General features: G+C 39.8%; 1 protein-coding gene across 1 annotated transcript in view; it reads right to left on the minus strand.

Moving 5' to 3' along the window:
* LOC126285291 (protein qui-1) overlaps window positions 1–26,581 on the minus strand; it is a 1,482,105-nt gene that overhangs the window by 191,986 nt on the left and 1,263,538 nt on the right. The window contains exons 16-19 of the mRNA XM_049984579.1: window positions 19,042–19,167; window positions 15,464–15,595; window positions 7,634–7,757; window positions 2,291–2,478 (exon numbers count right to left, since the gene is read on the minus strand). Of these exons, the coding sequence (XP_049840536.1) occupies window positions 2,291–2,478; window positions 7,634–7,757; window positions 15,464–15,595; window positions 19,042–19,167 (570 nt within the window). The remainder of the gene's footprint in view (window positions 1–2,290; window positions 2,479–7,633; window positions 7,758–15,463; window positions 15,596–19,041; window positions 19,168–26,581) is intronic.

A 26,581-nucleotide genomic window follows, 5' to 3' on the forward strand; every position in this document is an offset into this window, starting at 1 on the left:
GGCCAAAATATTATGACCATCTGCATAATAGCTTGTTTGTCTTTCTAATGAAATAGATAATTGTTTCTGCATATCGGGGATGCGACAATTTGTTGGTTGGCTTGTTGAGGTATGTGGCATTAGGTGTCTACACACAGGTCATCTAATTTACATAAATAATGGGCTGCTGATGCACATTTGCAGTGATGGTGCCCAGTAGTGAACCAGATCAGTTTCATAGGATTTACATCAGGCAAATTTTGCCACTGAGACATCAAAGTGAGTTCTTTATAATGTTCCTTAAACCACTGTAGCACAGTTCTGGTTCTGACATGGACATTTATACTGCTGAAGGGTGACGACATGGTTGGGGAGACATCAAGCAGGAAGGGATGCAGGTGGCTTGGAGCTGTCAGTATGTCTTCAAATACTACCACAGGTCCCATGTAAGTGCAGGACAATGTCTCCCACAGCACAATACTGCTCCCACCATCCTACATCAGTTGCACATTTCAAGCCACTGTTCACCTCAATGATGGTGTCTGTGGAGATGACCATCGACCTAGTAATGCAAAAATGTGATTCATCAAAAGAGCTGACATGTTTCCATCAATCAACAGTCAAATCCCAGTGGTACCATTCCCACTGCAATCATAACTGATGATGTCGCTGGATCAACATGTGGACACATAGGAGTGGTCTGCTGTGGAGCTCCATGTTCAACAGTATGCAGTGAACGCTGTGCTCCAAAACATTAGTGTGTGCACCAGCATTGTGATCTTTCAGCGGAGATTCCACAGAGCAGATAAGACTCCAAACCCATGCTCTGTGAAGAGTCATGGACATCCAACAATTTAGCACCTAGTGGTAGTTTTACTGTCTTTCCATCTCTTTCTGTTGATGCTGACGACAGTAGCATGCAGATACATTCAACCAGCTTGCCATTTTGAAGATACTCATTCACAGGCTGTATGTAATAATAATCTGGCCTTTGTCAAAGTCATTTATATGAATGGATTTTTCCCATTTGCAACCCATATCTTCACTGAGGTGATCCCCCCACCTGTGTCTTCTACACTTACATCCCTTTGTTACTTCTTCAAGTGCCCACATTGTCACCATGTGACATCCAAAGCCGCAGTGGGCAGTGGTCATAATACTTTGTCTAATCTGTGTACAGCTATGTTCACCTCTCATGCTGCTCAATTGGCAGCACCTGTAAATGAAGACTTTTCTGGGATTTCTGTTGATGTTTACAGTGTGAGAAAATAAAGTACCCCACTTATAACTTGAATGGCGCTGAACCTTATGTGGATGAATGAATTTTTCAAAAGTTCTGACAGTGACTGTTACAACACTCAACTCTGTTAGGTAATAAGTATGCTTGACAAAGGTTATCACAGATCACTACAAAACATCATGCTTGTGAGAGTTCCTGTATGTTTGAGCAGTTTAAACTCTGAGTGGGATCCATTGGCATCACTGTTTACTAATTTGCTCATTTTCCATCCCAAAATTAGGATGTGATGAATTTAGTGTGTCTTAATACACACTTACTATTATTATATAAACATTTCCTGTGTTAATTATTCATTTTCTTGTACTTTCCATGCTTATTTCTTTGGATAACTTTTTCTGTTTCACACTCAACCAGATCATTCTACAACATCAGTTTACTATCCTTACTTAAACTTAGTTTTTATGAAGCTTTAATGAAAATCATCACTGCTGTTCTGTCAATCAACTCTCCTCTTACTGTGTCTCTGCTTACCTTTTTCTTGTCCCTCATTTCACAGAGACACGTTTCCTTGCTCTTTAATAAGTCATTATTTAAGATACTTGATTAATGCACTGCTGAAATGTTGCATTGTTCAGTAGATAAATGTACAAAACAGGTTAGTTTCTTACATTACTCACTATGGTAATGGCAATGGTATATGAAAGATCTCTAATAAAGACCCTAAGTTCCTAAGACTTTGGTTTTATGTGGCAAGGCTCAGTGTCATAGTACCAGCTTACTAGATACTTTCTGGAGATAATAATTACAAAGCTATTATCAACAGTGGTAAATATACTTCTCAAATTTCTTCAAATTAGAGGAATTTTTGGGCAGGTTATAGATTATTTTGAAAGAGTTTGTAACTTATAATGAAACAGATTGAATTAGTACAGCTTGTATTATTCACTGATTACTTCCTTAGAGCGAGAGAGTCTGCAGCTGCAGATTAGAAGTGCCACAGAGAACAGCAACAGTCAAAGCAAGGAAGCAAGAAGGATAAAATTTGACAGTTCTTTGTTGAAGATTGCGGACCAGACACGAGGACATCCCCCGCAGCGGTGACTTTGACAGCAGTTACTGGGCCACGGTGATGGTCTATCTTCATGACAACATCGCCAGTGAGTAGTGAAGTTATGATAATTCTTGAGTCTTCTCCACCACTAACAATGACTGCATTGCTGAGTGCAGGGGTCAGGCACAGCACTGGTGCAATGTGCTCACTGAAACATAATTAGACAATCATGTTTTACAAATACAAAACCATAGCATATAATTATTCCTACTTTGTATTTTAGAAGTCTCACACATCAGCACTGCTTTTGGAATAGTTTTAATGAAACTTCAGTTACTGAAAAGCAGTTTACCACGGTACTTTAGACTTAGCTTAAATAGTTCTTATGCTGGACTCACTTTGTGAGTTATTTGACAATTAATGCAAACTAGCATACTTGATTTAGATGCAAAATCTTCGTGCAACTGTTGTTTCTATAACCATCAATAAATGTGAAACAATTTTTATACAATATACAGAAGGGCTACGATGGTGTGTCTGATCTATATTTCATGACTCTTTCAATTTTAGAGTATTCACCATACTTCCCTTTCCAAGAAGGAAAAAATCGAAAGAAATAAGGAAAACATTTTCTCAGATTTTCCTTGTGGTGAAGTTATATAGTGTGGTGTATGGTGTACAGTAGGTTAACAGTGTAATGTTGATACAAAATAGTCTCAAAATAAGGGAACAGCATCACAGAAAGATGAAAGGAGAGAAAAATCAACATGTTTGAACAGGGCAACAGAAGCAATGCATCAAGAAGTACCTGCAGTGATAATAAGTTGTTGTTGTTGTTGCTGCTGCTGCTGTTGTTTCCAGTCTGAAGACAGGTCTGGTGTAACACACCTGGCTAGTGTATCTTTTTTGCAGGGTAGCCCATCTCTGAAAAACTACTACGAACTATAATAGGGAGGTGAGATACTTTCCTGTGAGGATTGAGGTAAGGCATGGAGAAAGAGCCCTTACTCTCACATCTCCATGCCCCCCCCCCCTTCCTATTTCACCTCCCACAGCTACCAAAGATGTGTTACTGCTCATCTAACAAATATTGCCTTCCTAGTTGTTTTCACTGTTAGCCTTGTGTTGTTCACTGTTTGCAGTTCATTGTCTACAAATCTCATTTCTTTTTTTATTTACAGAATCAGTGATAATAGAAAAATTATGTTGAAATATACATGCAAGTATCCCATCATAAGCATTATCAACGTTTTAATTGATTTAAATAAAATGTATAATATATTCCTAACATGCTGTCATTTGGAACAGCAACCAACACAATCAGAAAAATGCTACCAAAACCAGGAGTCAGTAGACAAAATGAAAGTCTACCTATACAGTAAAGCAAAGATGCTGTAACTTACCAAACGAAAGCATTGGAATGTTGATAGAAACAATAAAAAACACACACTCAAATTCCAAGCTTTTGCAACCCAAGGTTGCTTCATCAGGAAAGAGGGAAGGAGATGAAAAGACGAAAGGATGTAGGTTTTAAGGGAGATGCTAAGGAGTCTGCCTGTGTTTGTATATATGTGGATGGATATGTGTATGTGTATGTGTATGTGTGTGTGTGTGTGTGTGTGTGTGTGTGTGGAATAACTCATTACCCTCTTCCTTAAAACCCACATCCTTTCGTCTTTCCCTCTCCTTCCCTCTTTCCTGATGAAGCGAAAGCTTGACATTTGTGTGTGTTTTTATTGTCTCTATCAACATTCCAACACTTTCATTTAGTAAGTTATAGCATCTTAGACCAATAAACATGGGTCTGGAAATGCATACTTTCTGCAATAGACACATGTGCACAGGTGGCATCCATTTATGACAATGCACCCTTCTAGGCATAACAAGTGATGCATTCTTTGAAGTATACCCAGTTGTTGTTGTATCTGCTGGCATGCATTGAAGACGTGACCCTGTAGTGTCCACACATCATTGACTGGCATGACATAGACCAATTCCTTCGAGTATCCCCAAAACTTAAGGCCAAGGGATTGTGGCTTGGGGAATGAGCAGGCCAAGGTGTTGGGCCCCCATCAAATCCAGCGGTCCTGAACCATCTGCATCAGATGTTTGAGCACATTGTGACAAAATTGTGCTGGTGCACCATTGTGCATGACCACATTTGTATTTTTTGCTGCAATAACACGGCCTCCTGCAAGGTAGGCAACACATTAATGAGATAGTCCTGATTGTGTGCCTCAGTTAAGCTTTTGTGGTAGCATGTATGGCCCTATTAATCTATTTCCAAGTATGCCTGCCTGTTGATTGAGAACTGGTGCTGATGCCCTTCTTCCTGAATAACTTGGGGATTTATCATCTGCCAATACATCCTTGTTATGGAAATTCACAACACCATCTTTTGTGAATGTTGCCTCATTGATAAACAATCTTGGGTGTGAACAGTGGATCTGCAACACACTTCTGCAACAGCCACTGGCAGAGCTGCTGTCTGCTGTGATGATCATGTGGCCTTAGTGCCTGAATGGCCTGTAGACGATAAGGGTCCAGCAATTGTTCATGAAGAAACACCCAACCCCCCTCCCTCAGGTAAGAGAGTGAGACATGCCTTTTGCTGCTGCTAATCATCATGCATTGGTCTCAGGAGTTTCTTCCACTGAACATAGCACATGCTCCTCTATGTTAGGCATGTGGACTGTACAGGGACTTCCACTGGCAGTCTTCTGAGGTGCAAGGATACCTGTGTCCCTCAAATGCTGGAAAAGTCTGCCAAACAGCTCATCAGAGGCCACTCTGCACTGTGGTATTTTCCATTTTCTAAACCAGAGCAGAATATCATGTCCACCATTTCACTTGTTGAGTGGTGATGTTCTGTTGCTAACAAGTAGTGGAAAGGAGAAAATGTAGTACAGACAAACAGCACAATAACAGTAAACACATAAGTGAATCTGTGTTTGAAATAATGTAAAACACCATGAAACTAACCCAGAGTTGACAGTGATGTACAATATGGCACACAAACACAATGAAATCAAATGTAGCCTACAACAAGACTCAAACCACACAAATGACTGCATACCACCTAATAATAGAGAGAGTATAATTGTGCTAATATCTGCAACCAAGCTTCGCACAGCCCTTCTTATAAACACGTGTTTATCTCGGAAAGTATGGGTCTCTAAATCCATGTTTATTCGGCCTCTTTTTCTTGTTTTAATGAGTACTACCACTTCTCAAAGTATTCGATACTTATTTTTTAACACCCTGTATAAGACACCTTCTTGGGTAAGTGAGCCTGACAATAGTACTTACTACTGAAACTTACAGCTGGTAGACTAAATGAAATTCTGACTATAGTCTAAAGCAAATAATTCTTTGCTGAAATGAATGAGTTGGCCACATGTTTGAAAAGATGAATATACAGCATCAGCATTGACAAACCATTTAAACAGCAGGTATTAACACCATAGATGACAAAAGATGAATGTTACTGATATTATTCTGGAAGTATCAGTACGCTGAAAAGATGAGATGGTTTCATATGTTTACATTACTAAAACCTCATCAAGTCAGTCACATTTAGGACACTGATGTAATTGCACTCACAAAATGTTTTTAGAACAGTGCCTACTGCTGTGATGTTTAACTTGTTAAGCTCACTGGATAAAGATAAGTCACCCCTATGGGCTCACACAGATGAAATGTTAAGCCTTTACAGGTGGTGCAGTGATTAACTTGTGCTTGACCACATGCACACTGTCCCTGCCTGAGCATAAGACAGTGCTCATCAGTGAGGCATTAACGTTTCAAGTGGACACTGAATATAAACATGGCTAAATGTAAGGACTTGACAGAATGTCAGAAAGAGGCAATCATGTTTTGGTGTGCCTGGGCCATATTGTGAATGAAGTTGCCAGATTCACTGGTGTTCTGTGGCAGACTGTTTGACATGTCTACAAACAGTGGTGAAATGTGTGTGGCTGTGAAGCACAGTGTCAGAATTGGGGTTGGGAAGAAATTCTGACTAAGAGGGACCGGAGATTCATTTAATGGCTTGTGAATCAAAATTGCTTCCAAACCTGACAGGACTTGCAGCAGGCAGTGAAGGAAGGTGCATTCCCACCTGTTAGCATGCGAACACTGCAATATGGAACTGCATCTGATGAAAATTTGGAGTTGGTCATCTCACAAGAGGCCATTGCTCATGATGCCACATAAAGACAACAATAATAAAGTTAACCGTGCTTGACGAATATGTGACTGGTTTTCTGAACACTCCCCCACCCTTTTACATCTTGATTGAGCTGCAAAATCACCTTATCTGAACCTTGTAGAACATCTGTGGGACATGTTGGAACAATAAGTAAAATGCTGACATCAGCAACCCACAATTTGGAGCTGCAGAATCAAATCCTCAGTGAGGGACTCAACCTTGATACGACTTAGCTGCACAACCTTGTGGACTCGCTTCCTAATTGAATCCAGGCAGTTATCAAGTCCAGGGGTGGAATTACACAACATTAAAAGATGTCTGAATAATTTATATAGCAGTAACTAATTTTTTGTCTGATGACCTACCAATGTTTAGCTGACGTGCAGCCTCACCCTTTTGTGTTCATTTTTCTTAGTAATAGTCATTACACCCACTAGAAGCTGCATACTGTGTTCAAGCCTTGGTCCCCTGTTATTTTACCCTCTCATCTCTCTTCTCCTCCTTCCCTTCATTAACAAATTAAGTATTTCTTGATGACTTCGGTTATGTACTATCAACCTATCCTTTTATTCAAGTTGTTGCATTATGTTCTTTTCTCCTGAACTGATTCAATACCTCTTCCTAAGGCATACCACATACCGATCTAACTTCCCGCTTTCTTCTGTGAAATTGTTGAAACTGTTCCAAAAAAAGGAACAAAATGCTTGCAGTGTATCCCAGAAGGCATTATACATCACCAGTACTGACAGAATTTGAGATACTATGTAAAATGATGCTGTTGCTATTATACCTAGTTTTTTAAAACGCTTGTCTGCAAGATATCTAAGGATGTACACAACATATTATCCTTACATCATGTTTCTGTCAATGAATACTTCATCGCTAAAAGTGAAATTGCTCCAGAATATTATTCCACATGATCTTAATGAATGGAAATATCCAAAACCAAGCTAACTTTTTGCTGCTTTCAAACCCAAATTTTGTAGTCATACAAGGTGTTATAAAGCTTAAGTGTTTGAGAAAATTCATAATATGGCATTTTCCATTAAAAGTTCCTATGAGCATGTCCATATACAAATATTTAATTTTTTTCAAATGGATACACACATTCAGTACATAAAATTGAGATCTCTGAACGATATGAGTGACTTACTATATTCTCAGTTTCAGTTGGAGAGACTTCAAGTCCCAGACAATGATTGAGATGTCATCTGAGCCAGTTAGCAGATACTGTGACTGTTTAGTAATTGCTAGGCATAATACTGGACCACTGTGTCCTGTGAAACAAACAAATTTGTGAGAAATAAGTTCAGCACAATATAAATTTTCTTATGTAATAAACAGCAAAAACTTCCATAATTTTATCAGTCAAAGGTACTGTAATGTTCTGCTACCCGTTGACAGAGAAACTGCCATAGTTACCACCTAGTGTGCTCTCATACGAGGGTTGCCCACAAAGTAATATACCACTTTTTATTGCTCAGCCAAAAACAATGCTGCAAATGCAAAACATTATGTATGTATTATTTGAAGTCTGCTGAGTGAGCACGCCTAGTTTCTATCACTTCTGAAAGATATCGTAGCTGCAGGACAGTTCCAAATGTCATTTGTAGGTGATGTACATTACAAGCAAAGTACCATCATTGACTTTCTCACTGCAGAGGAAGAAACTGTGGGTAATATTCATAAATGCTTGTGCAAAGTCTACAGAGCATCTGCTGCCGACAGACGTACAGTTAGTTGCTGGACATGGAGGTCATCAGAAGGCAGTTTGGTGGAGCAAATTGCAGTGGTCAAGGAGACCATCCATGGCTGTTACATCTGACATGTTGCAGTGAGCTGATGTCATTCATGAGGTTGGTTGATTGGTTCGGGGAAGGAGACCAGACAGCGTGGTCATCGGTCTCATCGGATTAGGGAAGGATGGGGAAGGAAGTCGGCCGTGCCCTTTCAGAGGAACCATCCCGGCATTTACATGGAGTGATTTAGGGAAATCATGAAAAACATAAATCAGGATGGCCGGACGCGGGATTGAACCGTCGTCCTCCCGAATGCGAGTCCAGTGTCATTCATGAGGATTCGGCAGTTGGTGCTGCATCTATCAATCAGCAAAGGAAGTTCACACAGTGAAGTGCTGGCTCCACCACCAGGACGAGGATTGGTATCGAGAGGGCATACATGCCCTGTTTCACATTGGAGGAAGGCCTTAAAATGGGATGAAGATTATGTGAAACAAAAGGGGTGTGTAGATAAAACGCCACTCTTTTGTGTGTGTAATTCTCAATATGTTCAATAAAGAATTGTTGAAGAAAAAAACGCAGTGCGTTACTTTCTGGGCAACCCTCGTGAAATGCTGTTTACCATAAAATTGAGATTCTGGTAGTTGCTCGAGATATAAGATTACTTAATTGCCAGTCTATAGTTTCCTGATGTCTTCTTGAATTGTCTCTGACTTACATCATATGTCACTAAAATTATTGTCCTGTGTTTTGATTTTAATTTTTTTTTTAAACGTATATAATGTACCAGTTTTGTATCACATAACTGTTAATATAGCATACTGACTTAAGTTATAAGCAGAACAAAGAAATAATGATTCAGAACATTATTAGATGTGAAGGGAAGAATCTCATTATGACAAGCAATATTCAACCCTATGAGGATAGCAGATGCCATATGGATTATGACAGACTCAACTAATTCATTGCTACATTCACTGCAGTAGACAAACCCCATGGACTGCAACACTGTGATCAAATTAACTCTTTTTACCAAGTTGAACAACCAACAACTTGTGGCACAGTAGAAACAGAAACTAAAAGATTGATTGGAGGTTCATCTTCCATAGAGGCAGCAATTAAAGAAGGTAGCAAAAGCAGTAGCCATAGTCATAGGCCCTGTTACTGTGGCTACCATTTTGCAGACACCCCTTCCTCTCCAATCTTCTTGGTGTGAGGTGTATATATAGGGTGTCTCTCCTAAAAGTCACCAGGTGCATTTATCTGGTGTTTGCACTGATTTTTTGATTCTGCTTTTGCAGAGTGTAGCTGCAGTCAGACAAAACAAATACTGACCATCACATCTTTTGTGGAATGCCCAACATCAAAGAAAAGCGTCAATTTGTTTTCTGTTATGAAATGAAAGTTACTTTTTAAGTGGAATTTTGCATGCTCATTGGATAGAGCAGTGTCAAATTAGTCTAGTATGATATTCATTTTACTGAAATTTATTAATAGAGACTGTGAAATGAAGAATAATCAGTATCCCAGCAGTGACTGAGTAGCACTGCTATATCACAATAGCTGTCGACATGGACCAGGTCTGTTACTGTTTTAGTACTGGTTATTCTTTGTGGTTCACTGCCCTGTTAATACATATCAATAAAATGAATATTCCACAAGACTAATTTAGGACCACTCTACTAGTACTGGTTATTCTTTGTGGTTCACTGCCCTGTTAATACATATCAATAAAATGAATATTCCACGAGACTAATTTAGGACCACTCTCAAAATAGGCGCATAAAATTCCAGTTTAAAAACAATTTTTGTGTAATGGGAAACAAACTGATGCTTTCTGTCAATAATGGTTCTGCTCAAAACACAAGATGACCAGTACATGCAAAAAGCTTTGCAAAAACCAAACTGCAAATATCTGGCAAAAACACTTGACATAATGCACCTGATGACTCTTAGGAGGGACATGCTGCATCATAGTATGATGACTCACTTAAGGCAAATCCCTAATTTCTGGCAATATCAATGTCAAACATTCAGGCTGCCATTCTAGAGATAAAAACAGAGCAGGGTTTCTACTATAATGCATTGTGTCTTAGTGGGGACAGTTTCTCTGTGGAAGATGGTTACAAAACACCTCCTTTTATTCATCGCACAAAAATTGAAATGGCAGATATTGAAATGTGACTGTGAAATGGAAAGTTACTCAAGAGTGAGGATGTGATAACTGTGAGATTCAAAAGAGGTCACACCATACACAGGATGTCCCAGGGAGAATGGACAATATTCTGGGATATGACACCAATTATCATTCAGATCAAGTAAATCAAGTAACATGGGCTGTAAGACGCATAACTTAAGAGCTATGGGCACTTGTTCAGTAAAAGAGATGTGTTTCAAAGTAGCAAAGCTGGACATAGCTCTTCTGGTATGTAGTTTAGAGTCCATGTACACTAGACTTTTTTGCTTCAAATGGTTGTTCCTGCCATATCTCTGAATAGTGTCCATTTCGCTTGGAGAAACCAGTATTTATACAGCTATCTCTCTGATATCAATCTGTTGTAAAATTATGGAACATATTTTACAATCACGAATTACAACATTTTTGAAGAATGAAAATCTTCACTAAAAAAATTAACAGTCCACAACATACCGATCTTACAAAACTCCATTCACTCTGTTATTCTGTGAGATTAACAGCACAAAAATCCTGCAGAATTCTTAAACATATTCTCAGTTCATACATAATAAATTTCCTTGAGAATGAGCAGCTTATGTCCACAAGTCGGCATGGTTTTAGAAAGCACTGCTCATGTAAAACTCAGCTTGCACTTTTCTTACATGACACACTGTGAACTATGGATGAGGGGCAACAGGCAGATTCCATATTTCTAGATTTCCATAAAGCACTTGACATGGTGCCTCACTACAGACTGTAATGAAGGTAAAAGCATAAGGAATAGGCTCCCAGATATGTGAGTGCCTTGAAAGCTCCTTGAGTAATAGGACATGATAGCAAGTGTTCATCAGAGATGAGGATATCGTCAGGGGTTGATGTTTGTTGTTCCAGCTGGTGAAGTTCCTCAAGTTGGACCCACCATTCTTTACACCAAAGGCTTGGCTATAACCAACTGTGAAAAAGAGAATATCAAAAGTACACATCCACAGACTGCTTCCTGTAAAAACTGATATAGCAGAAGAAGAGAAGTCTTCTTCAATAAAGCACTTTTCCTTCTCTCCTGGACTCTGTTAATTCATAATTTCATACCAGTCTCATTCATTCAACCCTTGTCATGTACATGAACAACACCACCTGATGGTATTTCTGAAGATCTGGGCAATGTTGAAAATGATCACTGGATTAAGTTTAGTACTGTCGGCACAACACAAAAGGACAACAGTGTAGTGCATTTTTTCATCTCCACTTATTTTACAGTTACAGCTTTAGCACATTTCATGGCAACAGTTCTGTTACTCAGCACATCAAATGTCAGAGTAGTTTCATCTATATTAGCTATTTGACTTCGTTCCACACTGGTTTTCTTTAAATGTGGAATAATAACAATGCAGCGGAGATGCTAAGTTGCAGGTAGGTGCAACAAAAAGGTTGTCACAAAATGAGCTTTTGGTCAACAAGGTCTTTGTCAAAAATAGACAACACACACACACACACGACCAAAGTAAAGTCACTGGCAGTTGAAGCCAGACTATGAGTAGCAGCACATGATGGGAGAGGTGATCCAGGGAGGGTAAGGAGAAGGCTGGGGCAGGGAGAGGGAGGGATAGCAGGGTAGGGGTGAGAGAGGATAAAGTTCTACTAGTGGGAGTGTGCAGGGGGAAGGTGGAGAGGAGGTAGGGCAGCTAGTTGCTGTCGGGAGGGGGAGAGAGGGGAGGCAGTGGAAAAGGAGAGGGGTAAAAATACTGGATGTGTTGATGGAATAGAGGGCTGTATAGTGCTGGAATGGGAAGAGAGAAGGGGCTAGATGGGTAAGGACAATGATTAATGAAAGCTGAGGCCAGGAGAGTCATGAGAACATAGGATATACTGCACAGAGACTCCCCACCTGTGCATTCAGAAGAGCCAGTGTTGGTGGGAAGGATACATATGGCACAGGTTGTGAAGCAGTCATTGAAATGAAGAATGTCATGTTCGGCGATATGTTCAGCAACAGGATGCTCCAGCTGTTTCTTGGCCACAGTTTGTCAATGGCCATCCATGCAGACAGACAGCTTGTTGATTGTTGCAATCCATTCTGGGATTTCCATTGTTTGTTGACGAATAATAAAGTGATGTAAAGGTAATACATTCACTTCATACTCTTGTGCCATTTTCTGAGATATTTTGGTTTTGGTTTGCATGCTAAGTCAACACCAACCTTAGAAACTGTTAAGTTCCACTGTAGCACTAGCTTATGACCATGTATTTGAATAATTTTTGAATTAATTCCAATGCAGCTTTGACCATGTCTTTCAATTCATATCAATATGCCACCTTCTAGTTTTGGTCATTTTACATTCAGTCTTCTATTTGCACATTTAGTCTTCCTCATTTTTTCACTTCTTCTTTACTAGCCTACCAATTGCCAATGGTTTCCCAAAGCTCGCAAATTTAAATACCGTTTGTATGTGTGTTCTACTGCTGCCACTTGGTGAGTAGATTTTTTATCCATCCAATTAAATTATATTTTAAAAATTGATTAGTTTTGTGAATGGATACATATAGACATACTCACTCGTTTGTCTGATATATCATATCATCAACATATTTACTCAGTGTATGTTAAGCATCATTATTAGTATTTCTGTGAGGGATATGTATATGTAGAATGTTACTTTAAGTATATCTCTGTTACCTTGAGTGACAGTTTCATTTTGGAACAGTCAGTATTTCAAGACTATAATATGTAAGCTATTACATAGATTTGCAAATTTTAGTTTTTCAGTGCCATTTTTTTTTCACTTTTGTACACTTATGTTCAGAAAAAAACATAACACTTTGAATGACTACAGATATGAAGTTCATATGCACAATACATGTACATTACTATGTTCTCCAGAATTGGGTGCCATTTCAGTCACCTCAGTTCAGTGTGTGTTCTGTAGCCAAGTAGGCACAGGATCCGGCATGAGTCCCAATAATTGTTCCATGCATCACGACATCGAATGCACATAAGGTACAAATGGCATCCTGTGTTATAGCCATCCATCCTACATTCACCTTGTTCCATAGTTCACCTGTGGTGGTTGGCATTCGGTCACAACACTGCACCTGTCGTTTCATCATATTCCACAAATTTGTGGTTGGTGACAAGACTGGTGATTTGGCATGTCAGGGTGAAATGCTGACATCCTGTGACACCAAGAGGGTACATTTTCATGCAGAAGCATGTGGTTGTGCATTGTCTTGCTGAAAAATGATGTCTGGGGTGTTGTTCAGAAAGTGTATAGTACGGGTTACAGGATGTGATTCAGGTAGGTCACACTGATCACAGTGCCTTTGATGCGCACCAACTGTGAGTTGTGGTTGTACCCAGTAGCACCCCACACCATAAGACCTCAAGTTGGTGCTGTGTGTCTTGTGGGAATGTAATCACTGTGATGCCACTCTCACTGTCTGTGACAGACCAAAATGCAACCATCATTTTCAAACAAACAGGACCTGGACCCAACCAAAAACTCTACCTGATGCTATTCCAGTCCCTAGTGACACCGTTGCTGTTTAGCAAATTTCTCCAAATTTGTCAAAGGTAGGTGGAGAAGTGGACAACGTACACGAAACCCATGCCATAATAAATAGCAACAGCGGTAGACCATCACTCCTGATAGTGTACGATGTGCTTTACTGTTCCACTGTTGTTCCAGAGCTGAGGAGGGTGCAGATCTATCCTGCAGTGCCACTTGATGAGGTGTCCACCTTCTCGGGCGGTGGTCTGGCTTGTGCAACCTGACCCCTCTTGTCATGTTCTGTGGCTTTCTGGGAATCATTCTGCACACACTCATTGCACTGTCAAACCACTTCAACCCATGTGAGGAGCAATTTCCCTGATGGATGTATCGCATTCTTCTATGTCAAAATGCACCCTCTTTCAAGCTCACTGATTTGACGGTGTGGTTCACACATGAATCTGTATGTCTGCTTATGTCATGCAGCTACATTACCTTCAGTTTATAGTGACAATGAGAGCTGCAGGCACATTTTACCGGTAGGTGGTGTTGAGCTGTGATATCAATGTTGACCTTGAACACGCGGGCTGATGTGGTCCAAATGCTAATCACTTCTAGAGAACATGTCCTGTGAATATGAAAGTCCTATTTCCAGTCATTCCAGGTGGTCTGTTTTTTCTGAACATGAATGTATTACACTATGTTGCACATCCTGCCTCCTCAGCCATCCAAAGCAACCCATCCTGAATAATTTTAAGCATGTCATTGAAGTGTGGTTCAAATGTACTTCATACTACTCAGTTGATGAGTTTCTTAATAGTGACACACAAGATATGCCATGTGTGACAGTATTGTATCAGCAAATATTATTTACATTGAAACTTTCTGACAGATTAAAAGTGTGTGCCCAACCAAGACTTGAACTCGGGACCTTTACATTGTTTTGAATATGTGTACACAAATTAAAATATAATTATGTGTGGTACATTGTGTAGATAGTTACTGTATTGTTATTTTAGCATATGTGTCTACTTGTTTTGTCCATGCACACATACATAAAATAATAACAATTGTATTGTTTTATGTATTGAACATACTGAAGAAGCCAAATGCATGGAAAACATATCGAAAGGCAACTATAATTAAATCAGTCAGCTACTATTTATATATTTGTTTTGACATCAAACAGGAAAATATGTAGCAGACCTAAATTTTAATACTGAGCTCCAGGAAGTACTGAAGCTGAAAAAAAATTGTTTCTCACTATGTGGCTATGACACCCTGCAGTTAAAAACTTTTCATCTTGAGCAGGTGAACAAGTGATAAAAGTCTTACATCCTGATATGAGATTTTTGAGGGTCTTGTGCTTGACCAGCACATTACAGTGCACAGAATCTTTCCAAAAAGTAGCAATTATTTACTTTAATGTTAATTTACACTTTTCCACTACATACAAAAGAGTGCCAAATTAAAAATATAACATAATTTCAAATGCTGGACATATTTTGATTTAAGAAATTAGAAGCGTAATGTGATAAAAAACAAGTGAGAAATGGAGCTGAATATACTAAATGGTAACGTACCTTTGAAAGTGTGGGTGAGTGTGTTTGACATGACATGCCACAGCTGTGGGTCCCCGTTGTGTGGGACAACTACCAAGTGCTGGCCAGATGGTGTTGGCTCTAGCAGCTTTACACCAGCCGGGCAATGCAGGCCTGCAAAGTTTATTTCACTGTATTGTAATATTAATCAAAAGTGATAATACTGAGTACATAATTACACACTGAAATCCATAAGTTCCCATACTGAGACAAAAAGAGCTCAGTGATCAAACATTTACAAGTTCTGGCTATATACACAAAAGAGGATATATTAACCATGATTCAGTGCTTATCGTTTTTTAATCTCTCTGTGTCATCAGATAACTATTCTTTCAGATTTAACTACAGGATATATGTATAGCCACCTCCACTGCACAACTAAGGTGGCTATACACACATCCTGTAACTAAGTAAAAATGTTTAAAATCTTCTTTCAGAACTGCCTCGAGTTTGTCAGCCACAGCCTTCTGAATCTTCTCAGAAAAGTTGAAATGCAAGTCACCGAGATGTATTTTTAGTTTTGGTAGGAGGAAGTACTCTGATGGTGACAAACCATGAGAATAAGGAGGATGGTGTAACACTGATATTTGCACATCATAATAAAAACACTCTCTCTCTCTCTCTCTCTCTCACTCAAAGACACACACACAGACACACACACACACACACACACACACACACACACACACACACACACACACACACACACACACACACACAAGGTTATATTAGATGCCCATAAACTTTAACAGTGAAGCTAGAATAAAGCCTTTTAACATGGCTGTATCACTGTCTGCTCCCACAATGTATTCAAGAGTAATTACACCAGCATAAGTTGAACAGGCTGACAGTTGATGTGGGCTGGCTGCAGCAGATTCACATGCCTACCTCAACCAATAACATAACATGATTTTGTAAACATCTCTATGGCAACACCTCAGTGTTGTCGCAGCTCTGTAGACAGCTGCTGTTTTAGCCTGAAGCCATTTGCGCTTCACAGTTGGAAGCCGGTAACAACGTTGCGAGCTGTCAGGCATCTTCTTTCACTGTCTTGAGTATAGCTCAACAGTCATCAGTAGATGAGTTTAATGACAAGGATGAAAAAAAAAATGCCCAGAAACTTATCTACTTCATTGAGTATTATATTATATAAATTTAGTATGAGAACATATGTACAATATTATATACATTTAGAGCAATATTATGATCCCAGTGATATTTTTTATTCTGTAATTTAGCATTTTTACTACTCAAAGGCACCTAATTTATATATAATTCAAGCATTTTGAACAATAGGTAAACATATTTTGACATACTACATGCTCCACAACTTCCCATACATCCTCCCTCGTAGCTGTTTTTGGAGGTTGTCTTATTTCCACATTCACAGTATCTTTCAGGCCCAGCTCATCTTCTGGTGGTCGGTCAGCAATTAAAATTTGGCATTATAAACTCTTTTCATAATACAATGGTAGCATTCACAACTGCAAGGTTCACAAATGCACCAAAAAAAAAAATAAAAAATAATAAAAGCTGACAAAATAGGCTAAAATGTACATGCCATATGCAATTACAGAAGCTCGAAAGGCAGTTGTAAATGCCATACATCAAGAAATGCATATGATATATCAGGCGCAATAACTTTCAATTTGCAAAGACATAAACCAAAGGTACCAAAGCCAGAGTTGCAGTAAATTGCACTGCAGCCAATAGAGGACATCTTGGGCTAACAAATTGTCAGGTAGCAGATCCGCCAGTATCATCATGAAATTTGATGTAAATAGTATTCCAGATAAAATGATTCCAATGATAAAAGTAAAGCTGTGAGATATGGCAGCAAATACTACATATATGAAATGAAACTTCCTGGCAGATTAAAACTGTGTGCCAGACCGAGACTCAAACTCGAGACCTTTGCTTTTCGCAGGTAAGTGCTCTACCAACTGAGCTACTCCAGCACAACTAACGGCCCATCCTCACAGCTTTACTTCTGCCAGTACTGTAGTGTCGCGGAATAGTAAAGAGTTGGAAACATGGAATATTGTCAAAGTTTCATTGTCTATTCCAAGAGCCAGAGGCAGTAGGTGAGGCAAGAGAAAAGAGGATTGTGCACATATGGAATCTGTTGTCACGCAGGGGCAATGGCCTGGTTACACACAACAGGCGAGACAGAATTGCTTAGCAAGCAGGTTTGTGTTAGACGGAGACTTTTGTAGAGTGCAAGACAGAGGTATAGTGTCAGCTGTACTGCATTTCACAACTTCGCTTAAGTCTGCTGCAACAACACATAACTCGCAGTTAGACTTGCAGTCAGATGGGTAGTGGGTCGTTGCGTAGCACTCAGCTCGGTGATCGACATGTTAATCTTTATTAAGGAGATGTTGCAGTAAGGGCGGCTCATCCAGCTGCAGACCTGAGGGGACAGTACCAGCTCTGGTCCTCTCTGCTGCCACTGTCAATCATCAACCCAGGATTAGCGGACATTGCGGCAGACTCACTTGCCGCCAATGCTGACCACATCAGTGAGCCGTCGTCGAGATCGTGCGGGGCCTAGGCCCTGTGCATCCACCGTCACAACCGGGTGAGCCGACAATGCTGGGCAACTGCAGCCCATTCCACCTGTCCACCGCAGACGAGCCATCAGGAGGAGCAGGGAAGAAGGCGGAGTGGGATAGAGTACACTCCGCACTACGAGAACGCCTCTCGTGCCGACAGCACCGGGACTCCAACCCGGAGCCACCTGCTGTCTGCCGTCGAGCCGGCTGGCTGGCCAGCTGAACGCCGCCAGCCACACACGGCCGAAGTTAAGGACATTCCTCCGCTATGTCACAGCACGTGGCGCTGCACTAGCAAGACTGTGCGTCCCAGATCTGGTGTCATCGCTACGAGTCAGTGAGGACTCGGGGAAGGTTGTTGAGATCACCAACCCACAGGGGTAATCAGCAGGTTAAAGCTGTTATGAATTAATAATGTCTCTTTGGCATTTCTGACGCTTCTACAGCCATTTTCTAGCATCCTGACAACCGGGAGGTCACCGCTCGGCCATCCAGTCCACCGTAGGCGACCGGGACCACCGAGGCACCTACAGTACCTCGTCTCCTACCTTCCAAACTTAGCAGAAGCTCTCCTGCAAACCTTGCAGAACTAGCACTCCTGAAAGAAAGGATATTACAGAGACATGGCTTAGCCACAACCTGGGGGATGTTTCTAGAATGAGATTTTCACTCTGTAGTGGAGTGTGCACTGATATGGAACTTCCTGGCAGATTAAAACTGTGTGCCAGACCGAGACTCGAACTCGGGACCTTTGCCTTTCGCGGGCAAGTGCTCTACCAACCGAGCTACCCAAGCACGACTCACGCCCCGTCCTCACAGCTTTACTTCTGCCAGTACCTCGTCTCCTACCTTCTGAACTTCTAGTGTTTTATAAGCATCTATAAATTGAAGTACGTGAAATGTTATTAATAGTTGCATTTAAGTACAAGTCATAAGTTAAATGTGAAAAGCAATCACATGAATGTTCAGAATTAAGTGCTGCAATATTTCCTGCCATCTACTTACTTTTAATCTGCAAGGGTAATGGAGGTTGAAGCCAACCATTTAGTGGAACCAGTAATGGTGCCGTGTAGCCATCACACCAGGCCATGGCGGCAGTTATCATATGACTCACCAGATCTCCACTGTCATCTGTAGGTGGAAAAAAATAATTATTAAATGTAGGTGAACTGGAATTGAATGTCACCATTGCATTAACATTTTCGCTTTCACAGTCTGGAGAATGAAATTTCAAAGGAGCCATTGAGATGGACAATTGTGAAACACTCTCATTTGACTGAAAATCACCACTACTTGTTAACTAAACACACAACTAGAGATTGGCAGTGTCATACTTAACACAATTTCTGTGCTTTCTAAATGTTGTTTATTGTATTTTCACAGGCTCTTTACAGTGTTTATCTACATAATTGTAGCAAGTTGAGTGAAGAAAAGAGCCTTCACAAATTTAAACACTTCTCCCATATTCCCATTCACATATACACTGAGGAGCCAAAACATTATGACCACTGCTACCATGACATTCACTGATCCCTGATCGCATTGCAGGCATGAGATGTGGTACAGAAAGTAGATAAGTGGAGCACATACAAATGAGGAAAGATTACAGCATTAATACTGGGTACAAATGAGGCTATCCCCTGACATAAGTAATACTGACAGTGGTCAAATAATCAATATTTGAAAATATGATGTAATTGGATTGATATAAAATCTACTCACCTAGAGGTGACAGGAAAAACAAATACATATAACAGGTAAATAAATGTGGAAACTTTCAGAGCCAGTGGCTCCTTTCTCTGGCAGAATGGGAAGGAAGAGGGATGGAGGAAAAGAACTGTGGGCTTTAGGAGATGGGCAGAGTTCTCAAAAGTCACCAAGAACCCTGGGTCATAGGAGACTTACTGGACTGTCCAGTAAGTCTTCTCTGACGTGGGGTTCTAGGCGAATTATCCCCATCTCCTGATCCACACCAGTCAGTTTGCTTCCTCCCTCTTTCTTCCTTTTTGGCCCTTCTGCCAGAAGGAGCCACTGGCTCTGAAAGCTTGCACATTTCTTAATTTTTCTGTATGTTTTCTCCTGTCACCACTTCGTGAGTAAATTTTTTTACCTATACACTTGCATTATACTAACAATGGCACATTGTAATGGTCCAGTGAATGGGAATCAGCATCAAGGGAATGGTGAAGCTGGTCAGCTTCTGTCCTGGGTATGTACGGAAGCTGGTTGAAGAGTGATGAAAACACATGTACACTAAAATGTTCTGGACATCTACACCTCATCACAGAACATGGAGGTTGAGGGCTTACCTGCTTTGCAAAGCAGGACAGGCAGTGATCTGTGGCAGATGTAGCAGCAGGATGCAATGTTGATGCAAGCACAAGTGTTTGGAGCACATCGATTGGCACACATTGTCTAACATGGGGTTCAGTATCAACTGACCCCTATATGTTCTCGCACCGAACCAGTGGCATTGCACTCTATTGGCACTCTTTTGGGATTCAGCTTTGTGATCTGTAATTGGCCTTTGCATAGACATTTGGTGATACATAGTTCTGAAGTTTATTTTGTGTGGTTAATTATGGAGCCCACATAAAAGTGTGAACAGTTACAGTAACATACTAAGACCATTAGTCACAAACAATCTGTAGCAAATGAGAGCATCATAACAGATACAGAAGTAAGTGATTACAATGAAATACCTCGAAGAAATGTGGAGCTGTTATAAACTGCTTCTACATGATGTGCATTTTCAACTTCTCGCGGAGTAATGAATAATCCATTAAATTTTATTTGCACGGCTGCATGCCCGAAATTTAATGGATGCTTCTACATGGTACACTAACAATTAACCCAACCCACTGATGGTAGTTCTGTTGTGTAAAATGGAAATGCCATGTGGCTAGGGCCTCCCGTGGGGTAGACCGTTCGCCTGCTGCAAGTCTTGAGAGTTGACCCCACTTCATCAACTTACGTGTCGATGGGGATGAAATGATGATGATAAGGACAACGCAACACCCAGCTGGGAATTGAACCCAGGCCATTAGGTATGACATTCTTTCGCGTTGAGCACTCAGCTACCAGCTACATTCTGTTGTGCGATACCAACGGAAAGAGCTTTTTTTTCCTCTATTTCAGACTGTCATATCATTCAATATATGAGCAAAAAATTGGTTGTTGTTTACTTATTAATGCATTTTCAATGTGTCTGTAAGGACACCAATACAAACTAAAGTAAAATAACCAAGAGAGGAAAACTAAGGTTTTATGTCTAATCCACAATTAAGTCATTAGAGACCTAGAAAGACTAGGGTTGGAAGGAACAGGGAATGATTACTCTTGCCTATTTCCAGTCTGAGCCATGGTAAAAATTGCTGTTTTGAAGAGTGCACTGCAGTGCGTAGTGTGAAGCAGTCGCCCTTTGTTTCCGGCAGTGGCATCACTGTGGCAATCACAGCTTTGGTGTCTCCCTCTGGTGGGAATGGTAGCCTGTTCATGTGCATTTAAGGGGTGCTATGACCTCGCTAGGCGGCGAGTCTGGTCAGTTGGTCAGCCAGGTCAGTGTGGGGCAGTCAGTGTCTGTCTGTCGTCCGGATTTCTGGTAGGTGTTAGGCCGTCAGTCTGCTCGAGTTTGTTCAGGTAATGGTCATTGGCCGTGGGATTGATCGGTTGGTCCGTCACGCACTGGGATACAAGATGACTTGTCCTTCTTGAGTGTCGGCGCATGTGAGGTCGCCACGTGAGTCCAGTGGACCGCACCATATAGCGAGGGGTAGTGGCATTGCGGCCGACACGAGAACAACGGCAGTCAACCCACGACATCCGTCTGGCCTGTGCGAGCTGCAACGCCATGAGACAGGAGATCGGCATGCCTTCCTGTTTCCGTTGAAGTGGCTGGCAGCGGACAGTTCAGGAGAGCATTTTGGGGGTGCTGCGCCAGGTCTTTGCTAGACATCGCAGGTTATTAGAAGTTAAGTGATTCGTGATATGTTGTTTCATTCTACTTGTTTTCTTGGTCAGTCTCTCATCCCCAACTTGCTCGTCTGTCTCTTGTCCGTATTTGTTAGGCAGTTAGTGTCTGTCAGTCTGCCATACGTTAATAGCTGCCTCTGTCATGTTTGTCATATTCGGTGTTAACAAATGTATTGCTTGAAGTGTAATGGCCGAATTCCAGAAATTTGTTTTTATCTTGACTATCATCTTGAGAGGCTGTATATGTATAATATAGAGCATGTTTGTATATTTTATGTAAGACTGCATTTCATAGGTTTTTATTTAAATGGTCATTTAGTATATAAATTTGCCACCCTTCCACTGTAATACTTTTTTAAAAATTAAGTTGCACCTTTGGTGGCAAGTTAATTTTATTAATGTTAGTGTTTTGTACCATTTCCATCCCTCCTATGGGGTGCATAGTTTATGCGCTTGTGTGAGTTGTTAAAATTTTCAGTTTAAGGTAATCTGGTGTGTTGCAGATTTGCACCAGTGTAGTCTTACAGATATTGCTGTGAGCGGTCGTGACTAGGCCATGTCAAAAGGGGGCGGCAAGGTTCTCAGCATGAAAACTCATACGTCCTTCTGCCTATGAATAAAATTGTTATATTCTGAGGGTTTTTGCTTTAAAAAAAGGTTTTAGAAACAAAATTTCCATTTGTTGAAAGAAATTTGATTTGTTTTCATCAGTTACCCACTGGCAACTACTTCCACACTCACATATTGTGATTAAATGTGCTAATGTTCTTGATGAATCACTGGTAAATAAAGTAAATTCTTAAGAAAAGGTTTTGAAAGTAAATTCACAGTTCACAGTCCATGCTATTTCTTAATTATTTCATATCCATTCTGTACAAAACACTTCAGCAGAATTCACCAGTTATAGTTTTTACCTTTTGCATAGTAATTGGCAACAACAGTAGCTTTTGCATTCCAGGAAACACTGGCCACAGTCTTCCTGGCTGATGAAATTGATAAAGCAGGACCACCAGCTTCCATGCATATCTTTGAATGATGTTTTATTTCTTGTATGAGGTGGTGAATACCATTGATGAGCCAAAACATTATGAACCTATTTCAAAGGGCCTCAAGCCATCTTTGGAACTCAACGCAGCAACTATTCTGCATACCACAGGTTCGATGAGTCCTCAGCAGTTTTTGAAGAGGGTGTGTTGTGAGGTGTTTAGTTTATGCCGGTATGATGAAATTCTCATAAATTACAGGTCAGTATATGTAGGCACAGAGTTAGTGCCTGAAAGTGCCTTCGATCTGTTCAAGTGAGTTCAGATCGAGCAAATTTGGTGGTCAAGATGTCAATGTGATTTCTCTATCATGCTCATAATCTCTGTAGCACAGTTCTGGCCTTGTGACATGGTCTTCTTCAATTTTGACGAGTTTTCAGTATCTGATATTCATACAAACTTCATGCAGTTTTATAAGAAGTCTGCTTCTCCACTGTACCTGTTCAGAAGAAAGTGGTTGAAATCAAACCTGGCCATAAATCATCTCTTGAGGTCTCACATGAAACACATCCCAAAACAGCAATGACAGATATAAAAATTGTTAAAATGCACATTATAGTGTGGATGATTGTTACACATATTTATGTTCCCAAGTCCATGACTGTAGGAGGAGTGGTTAATGAATGAATGAAGAACTGAGCTCTTTGATTAGCCTAGCCACATGCTGGTACCACCTCAGTTTATTATCAATCTGGAAATACTGAAACTTCACACATGGAGCCTCTTCCAGTGTATGTCCGTTGACCTTGACTAGTGCCTGCAAGTCATTTTTATTTGTTTGGAGTTTCATAGTATGAATTCCTGTAAGATTAAGGATTAAGGTGTTTCCTGTGACCAGTTGTAAGCCTGGTCTATTATTGTACTGGAAGCATCCACTATGGATTTGCTTGGATCCTTTATCAGTATACTTGTCTATCAGCAAACAGTTTTTGAAAAGTCCTTTAGTATTGCAGGTAAATCATTTATGCAGATTAAGAACATAAGTAAGCCAAGCACTGAACTGCATATTTAATATTTTCCAACTCTGAATTTCATATTATTAGTTTTGTATCATTTGCTAATGTTATCCTCTGTTTTCCATTGGAAATATACAACTAACAGGCAGATTGGTAATGCCACACCAATTTAGTTTACTTACCAGAATTTTATGATGCACACAATCAAAGGCCTTCGAAAGAACAGAAAATGTCAACAGGCTAATTTTTCTTGATTAAGTCTATTAGAACTGAGTTTGAGAGATCATATATTCCCTTCTCAGCAGAGAAGCCTTTACAGAATGCAAAATAAGATGTTGTTAAAATGTTACCATCAGAAAGAAATTTCGGTATTCCATACAATAATTTTCAACAACCCTCCATCTATAGTTAGATTTCCTTATCTCAACTTTTTTTCATTATATCTTCACAGTCATTCAGTACAGTCCCCTTATTCTCTATGACTGAATCCCAGCATCTCAGAAGCTCTATTATTCCATCCTGGACACCACCTGAAGGCTTACATGTCAACAAGTTTATGCCCACCTGCACATGGTGTGAGTTTCTACTGCTTGTCAAACCAGACCTTGGCCAGTAAGGTTGTTGGAACTGTCCCCAGCTGCGAACATTTGGAGCACTATGGACAACCAGCTAAAGATTTTGATGATCTAAAATTTTAATTGAACAGAATTTGGCACAATATCATCAGGGAGGCATGTGACAATTGTATCGGTCAATGTATAACTGTAACTGATTACGTAAGTGCTAGAGGTGCAACTATGCATTACTGACTTGATTAATTTGTGAAGCTCTTTCTCTTGAATAAATTATCCAATTTATCTGAAATTGTAAACATTTGTTTGTCTGTACATGTACTTCACATCTACAGATTTCCATCGCATTTGGAAAATTTCTTTGTGGTGTGTTGTTGTTTTCGTCTAAGAGTGTATTATCATTTACCACTTTGTTGTGACTAACCTGCCATGTTTTCTCCACTCACTGTCACAACAGTGTCTTTCGCCATTTGGCAGCAGCTCTTTGAATGTGAATTATTCAGTTCATAACATACAATTTTCAAATCATTCAGTTTGGTGTATTGTAAACATGGCAAGATTTCCAATAAGAAACAAATTTGAGGAGAAAGACAAAATTTTGTATTATTTATGTACATTTCTGAGGCATTGCTGCACAAATAATGATACAGTTTCCCATACACAGAAATAAGATGCATAACTGCCTTGTTCAAACAATGAAACTGGTGTCAATAAATTCTTAAAAGAAAAACACTTATCCATCAGAAGAGTAAAGAGCAATTTTTTCAGTGAACCAAGCCCCATGTTGAACATAGACTGCCTTTTATTTTACTATACATATTGTTACCCCATATAGTCTGATGTTTGGGTATAGAGTTTTAAATGATGTGTTAGTATTTTACAGTTCTCTTCATGGTGAGTGCTGTAGTTGTAATCAAAATTGAAAGGATTTAGAGTATGCTGATTTTTATATAAGAATAAAGGGGGGAATAGATAGTATTTATAAATTTTGAAACAGTGGGTGACAGGATAACTGTGGTTTGGCAACACACATTCCTTATTATTTTCTTTTGTAATATGGGGAGTCACATAGAATTTCTTGAATTTCTTCTGGAGTTTACACCATAAAAAAATAACTGACTCAAAGTAACATTGAGAGACTATCTTCTTAGTGTGTGCGTTTGTAGCAACTGCCAAAATAGACATTGCAGATGCTAAGCTGTTAAGTTTATTTGCTAAGTAGTCACTATGTACCTTTTACTTTAAATTTTTATCAAGATTTAGACCTAGGAAATTAACACAGTTTGCCTGTGTGATATCCTGAACACTGCAAGTTACCTTTACTTCACTTATTTTAACGGTTTCGATTCAAATTGTATTGTGTTGGCCACAGTTACATTTATTTTTAAACAATTTTGATGGAACCGTGATTGCAGTTCTTCTGATGTATTTTTGAGACTTCTTGGAATTGTTTCTTCTTCTGTCTTCTGGAAACATTTATTCCAAAAATAGCCTAGAGAAAATATTGAAAATTACAAGAATTGGACAGAGCTTTGATTCTGTTGACTGTTTCTGGAAATCAGCCATTCTAGTAACCTCTAACTGGAAACATCTAGATGTAGACTAGATAGTGTATGGTGTATCAGTGGGAAGGGCAACATGTGAATCACACCCATGTGTGATTGCCATAGGGTCATTTCATGTCAAGACATTCACACCACTTTGCATATCAGATTTGTATGGAGCTTTGTTTGTTTCCTCTTCTTCAGGGAGCTAAGAAACCATACCAAATTTTAGCATTTTCTCTCTCTCTGTTTCCATTTTATGGCACTTTCAAGTTTGGAAGTTTCGTTGTTTTTCATATTGTGATGGCAAAAATGGCACTTGCTAATATTTTGAAAATAAATAACTATTTTTTTATCTGTCATGCAAACTATGTGAAACCTTGTGGTTATACTCTACAGCACTTCAACATTCAGAGAAATTTTTTTCCTGATTTTAAGTTGTACCAACACAGGAGGAA

Source organism: Schistocerca gregaria, chromosome 8, assembly GCF_023897955.1.
Source record: "Schistocerca gregaria isolate iqSchGreg1 chromosome 8, iqSchGreg1.2, whole genome shotgun sequence".
Lineage (NCBI taxonomy): Eukaryota > Metazoa > Arthropoda > Insecta > Orthoptera > Acrididae > Schistocerca > Schistocerca gregaria.